General features: G+C 57.6%; 2 protein-coding genes across 2 annotated transcripts in view; one reads left to right on the forward strand and one right to left on the reverse strand.

Annotated features, from left to right (window-relative positions):
- The window catches only part of ZNF598 (zinc finger protein 598, E3 ubiquitin ligase), a 35,917-nt gene extending 34,995 nt beyond the window's left edge, over positions 1-922 (reverse strand). Inside the window, exon 1 of the mRNA XM_035895948.1 lies at positions 886-922. Coding sequence (XP_035751841.1) covers positions 886-922 — 37 coding nt within the window. The remainder of the gene's footprint in view (positions 1-885) is intronic.
- A 248-nt stretch (positions 923-1,170) lies between these two features.
- Positions 1,171-5,317, forward strand: part of SLC9A3R2 (SLC9A3 regulator 2) — a 53,000-nt gene continuing 48,853 nt past the window's right edge. Inside the window, 1 exon segment of the mRNA XM_035895949.1 lies at positions 1,171-1,188. Within this exon segment, the coding sequence (XP_035751842.1) occupies positions 1,171-1,188 (18 nt within the window).

Below are 5,317 nucleotides of genomic sequence, written 5' to 3' on the forward strand. Positions count from 1 at the left end.
CACTGGGTAACAGGGGGTGCAGGGAGCCTTGGGGGGGGTTCAGCAACTAAAGAGGGTTGCATAGAGCCTTGCTGTGGTCTCCCAAGCCGTAGACACCAGGGTTGGGGTGCCCCAAGCACAGAGCTAGGCTGGCCCATGGCATCACCCAGATGTGGGGTGCTGCCCCCCAACACCCAAACCACTTTCTTCATGCCAGCCCCAGCTGAGCTGGGCAGGTGTTGGGGAGCAAGGGGAGCCCTGACCCTGCGAGGCAGCCCAGGTCCCAGGGGGTTTGCAGCCCTGTCACCACTGTGCCAGAGTGACTGCATGAGTTGAGTCTGTGCCGTGTTTTTAAACTTGAACCAGGTTTGTTGCACCCAGCAGAGGGGGCCAGGAGCGGGGTGATGTGGTTCCTCCTCCCCACGGGATGTTTTTGGAGGAGCTGCTATCTGGCTTTAGGGCAGAAAAAGGAGCTGGATGATTTCTGTGCCCCTCATTCGGTTCATCATAAACCTGCACCCTGCGGGACCAAGCTGCCAGTGCCAGGCAGGGTGTCCATGGGGCCAGTGATGCTGCGGTGCTGCCAGCGTGGCCCCTGTGCAGGACCCCTCTCCCTGCCCACTGGGGGCTCAGTCAGGTTATGTGGGACCAGCTCGGGGCTGGTTCCAGACGTTAAATCTCTTTCCTCTTATGTAAAGCTGGAGTCAACATCCAGCTGAAATCCACGGAGGCTTTTAGCTGTTGGACCAGCGCCTGAAACATGTAGCTCTTTGTTTTTCGGAGGAAATCTGGGATTAGTATCTTTTTGGGAAAGCCCAGACAGGTCAGCTCAGCCCTGTGTTAGGTCTGTGCTGTCCCATTACCTCCTGCAGCCTGGCCATGCATGGGCAGAGCGGCCCTGGGTACCACAGTCATGGCCCTGGATCTGCGTCTGTGCATGCATCCCTCCGATTTCACAGAAGAATTTCCACAGGAGCCTCTCAGGCAGGTTCAAGCCCAGCATTTGGGTGCCTGCGTAGGGTTTATCTGTGTGCACGGTGGCAGAAACAGAGTCCACAGTCAGCGCCGGTCAGATCTGAGCCCACGGAGGAGAGTATTTCATGACTATCATGAATGCAGCATTGGTTAAAGCTCTGTGCAGAGGGGAAATGCGGTCCCATGTGGGGAGGGGGGTGGTGTCAGTGCTCGGGCATGCAGCTGGATGCTCAGGTGAGGCTCCAGAATAACCCGGCTCCTTTTCTCCCTTCAGCTTCTCCCACTTGGGGCCATGGCTCTGATCCACTGAAGGGGCCCAGCAGAGGTGCTTCAAGCTTGGAGGAGCACTGGCTGCCCGAGGTGGAAACCGCTCATGCTGGCTGGCGAGGAAGAGTCTCATCGGCGGATCTCCGGGTACTCCGAGCTCTCTGGAACCATATAGACATTTGCATTCCAAAAAAACCCCTGATTTTTCGTGGCCGCTGTCCAGATGCAGTGGTAAATTCATCTTGTTTTCAGGTCAACCTAGTGCTATAAACTTGGGGAGAAATAAACAGGGAAGATATTTATTTTTGTTTATTTTTTTTAGATTTCTGTACTAGCTTGTTTGCAATATGATACAAACATGTACTGTTTGCTTCCTAGGAACCTGCCCTCATTAAAATGAGAATTGATCAAAGGAAACTTTGGCTTCATTGTGCTTTTTTTTTTTTTTTTAAAGCAAAACCTGGTATGGCTCCGCACAGGGCAGGCGCTTCAGCGGTCGGGTCACTCCCAGATTTTTCTGACGTGATTTAACTCCTTGACACAGTCTGTTCTGCGGCTTTACAGTAAATCTTTTTTACTGCCCACCAGGGAGTTACTGCCAGGCTAAGTGTCAATTAAGATGACAAAGTTAGAAATCTTTCCTGGACTGCTCTGCGAGTCCTCACAGCTCTGGTTGTTTATTTGCCTGCTTAGACCTTAATTTTCTATAAGTCTCTACTGATGAAAACAAATGTTATTCCCCATGAAAGCAGGGAGAAGCCTCACAGCCGGGTTGGAGCACACGGTGAAGGTGTGCTGGAGCGGGTGGGATCTGGGATCTCAAGAAAACTGAGATTTTGGGGGGCTGAGTCCTCCTCCCATGAATCACGGAACTCTCGCCCACCAGCACTGGTGGATTTTGCAGGAAATCTGGCAAAAAGAGACATTTCCACCCCTCTTGCACGAAACCCCTGCTCCTGCCAAGCCTCTGTGGCCGACCATGGAGTAGGGACAGCAAGCTTTGTGCTATCTTTGGTTCAGATCTGAAAGGAAAAACCCCTCTTGGTGCTTGTCCGAGGAGCCGGGTGCATGCCGAGCCCTGCCTGCCGTGCTGCCCCTTGCACCTGGAGGGCTGCCGTCACCCTTTGCCGTGTCTCGGGGAGGGTTTTGGGTGCTGTAACACGTGAAGAATCATTCTCTCCCAGCTGATTCCCAACTGGTTTCTCCTCCATGTCTCCTCTCCCTTCCTCCCCATGATTTTCCAATTTCTGCTCTCCGTTAGTGCAGCGTGGCGCTCGGATGGGCCAAATGAGGCATGATTGCCAATAACCCATTAGGCAGCTGCACTTGAAAAGGGCCGTACCTGCCAGGTTGCCAATCAGTCTGCGGAGCGGCCGCCGAGGCAGATTGCTGTTCTTGATGGAGGTAAGTGATAAAATGAGGTAGAAAATGTAAAGGTCAGCTTTGCGCGGGAGGATGCACAGAGAGGGGGATGAAGGGTGATGTGATGAGAGCCGCAACTCGAGTGTGCGCTTCCGCTCTCGTCTGTCGGAAAGAAACACTTGTATGTGCCAATTACCGGGGCAAAACCAGCGAGGCTCTCGGTTAACTACAAGTCCTTCACTTCTCACCTTGTAAAATAATTTTTCCCATTGCTGCTGAGGAGCATGAGTTGATTCCCCACCGGGGCCATAAAAATAATCTCTGTGCTCCCAGCTCTCTGGAGAGGTCTGGGACTTCCCGGGGGGTCAATAAACCCAAAAAAATGGAAGAAAGCTTAAGGCAGCATTTAATCACCCCTCCCACCTTGGAGCAGGACCCAGCCATCCCGGATGGATGTTAGTCTAATCCCTTCTAAAAGACTGGTCCTGGGGGAGATGCCATGCTCCCCACAGTCTGCCTCCTGTCCCCCTCACTCCAGAGGGCCCTTGCAGCGTGGGGAGCTGCCCCCATGGGTGCCCCTCTGTCTGCAGAGCCCCGGCCAAGACCATGGGCCTGGGAGGGGATGGGAGCTCTGGGCTAAAGCCTGTCCCACTGCTCTGGATTAGGGCAGCCCAGGGATGAGGCTGCTCCCAGACTCTGGATCCCCATGCAGCGCATGTGGGGTTTGGACCTGGACCCGGCCTCTGGTCCAGGTCCATCCACAAGATGCCAGCTGGGAGCTCTGCAGATCCAGCACCGCCGGCAGGAGCCGGGGCCGGCTGACGCAGCGAGGCTTTCCCGGATGGGGTGCGCCATCACCCAGCCTGCCGTGCCAGCGGACGCATTTTTTTCCAGTCCAAGAGGCAGGCGAATCCCAGGGGCTATGGCAGGCAGGAAGACGTCCCACCCCAACCTGGCACGAGCCCAGGGCAGCTCCCTTTCCTTCCCGGCTCCCCAGCCTCTCCCAGGGAACCAGCAGCATCCACCGAGGCGGCCGGGCACGCCGGGGCTGGGGGCTTTGGTGAGTGCAGCATCTGGGACAGGAACCCGCAGCCCCGGGGGAGCCGGCATGAGCTCACACCAGGGTTGGTCCCATGCACACACACAATGGCTGCAGGGCCCCTGCATGCACCAGGAGGAAGAAAACTCCCCAAGGAATTTCCTCTGCCGTCGGCTCTGCCCAGAAGCTGTTCCTTGCCCCACCGGGATGCAGGCAGCCGGGGCTGAGGTGGGCCAGGTCTGAGCTCCTCTCCAGTGGGTGGCCCCGGTGGGGTGTAGTGGTGGCTGGGGATGGAAAGCCCCAGAGATGGGTGCCCTGGATGGTCCCTGCGATGACCTCGAGTGTCCCTGTGGGGTGTCCCAGGCTGCAGGACCCAGCACTGAGCTGGGGTCTGCCAGGGGTCTCATCCTGTCCCGTCCCATCCCATCCCATCCTATCCCACCGGGCTGTCTACGGCAGGGCTGTCCACCCCTTCATGCTGACACCAGCCAGGGGAATTGGCCAAGGCTCGAGATGAGGGACAGGAGCTGCAGAGAACAGGAGATAACGGCACATCTGTGCTGGCTGCTTTGCCTATTCCCAAGATGTTCAGCGTGCTGGTAAGGTGACAGTGCCTGTGAGACCTGGGCAGAGATCTCCCCAGCCCAGATGCAGCAGCCTGGGGCTATTCCTGGGGTGCCCAAGGGGAAATGCTGGGTTGGGACCCTCCCACGGGCCCCACGCTCACACCCATGAGCATCCCCAATGCTGTGCCAGCCCCATGTCGAGCGTATGTTGACTGTACACAGGGCTGTATTTGGGGAGCGCCCGCGCTGCTGTGTTGGGGCAGCTCACCTGCGGTGGACACGTGCCACCGGGAGCAGAGGTGACAAGTGCCAGCACTGCCCTGCCTGCACTGCCCGGCTCTGCCTGCTCCCTGGACATCCTGCCGGACCCCATGCCACTCTCCTGGGGATGTACACACACACTGCTGGGTCCAGCACAGGACTGGCTAGGGGTGCAGCAAAGATAAAATGTCCTCTCAGGGTCCCCTCCAGCCCCCCTTCACCCCCTCCTGCATGATGAGACGCTGGGCTACAGGCACCTTCCCAGCCCTGAGCATCTCCCCTGTCTTATTTTCTGCTGTATATTCCCTCTAATGTGTGCAGGAGAGAGCAAAACCCAGACGCAGCCCCAGCGGGCAGTGGAAGGAAACTGTCCTCCCCTAGCCCAGCCATGCAGCTGCTGCAGGAGAAGCAGCCCCTTAACCAAACTGCACCACCCCAAATCCCGTCGAGAGCTGCAAACACCCCAGGGGCCAGTGAAGGTCCGTGGGGATGTCCTAGACCTTCTGCTCATGCCAAGAAGATGTTGCAGGAATGGTCCCAACCCTCGCAGGGTCCCTGGCTGCTGGGTGGCATCCAGGGCTGGACATGCCGGCAGAGGAGCTGACTTCTCCCAAACTCTTAGCCTGGGCTGTGACTTTCATGGGATGACAGGATTAAACCCAGGCACAGCCATGCTGAAACACCAGCACAGACTGGCTGGGCTCCCAGCCCCCTGGGCTGCTGTGGCTGGGCTGGCCAAGGGGGTGTCCCAGCTGGGTGAAACTGGGAGTCCCCCCCCATCTCCATCCACCTCCAGCCCTTCAAGAGCCTCTCGAGGTGCTTCTGCCACTCCCCGCTCCAGCCACCACCACCCCTGGGCTTGGGTCCC

Source organism: Egretta garzetta, unplaced genomic scaffold, assembly GCF_000687185.1.
Source record: "Egretta garzetta isolate BGI_Z169 unplaced genomic scaffold, ASM68718v1 scaffold426, whole genome shotgun sequence".
Classification (NCBI taxonomy): Eukaryota; Metazoa; Chordata; class Aves; order Pelecaniformes; family Ardeidae; genus Egretta; species Egretta garzetta.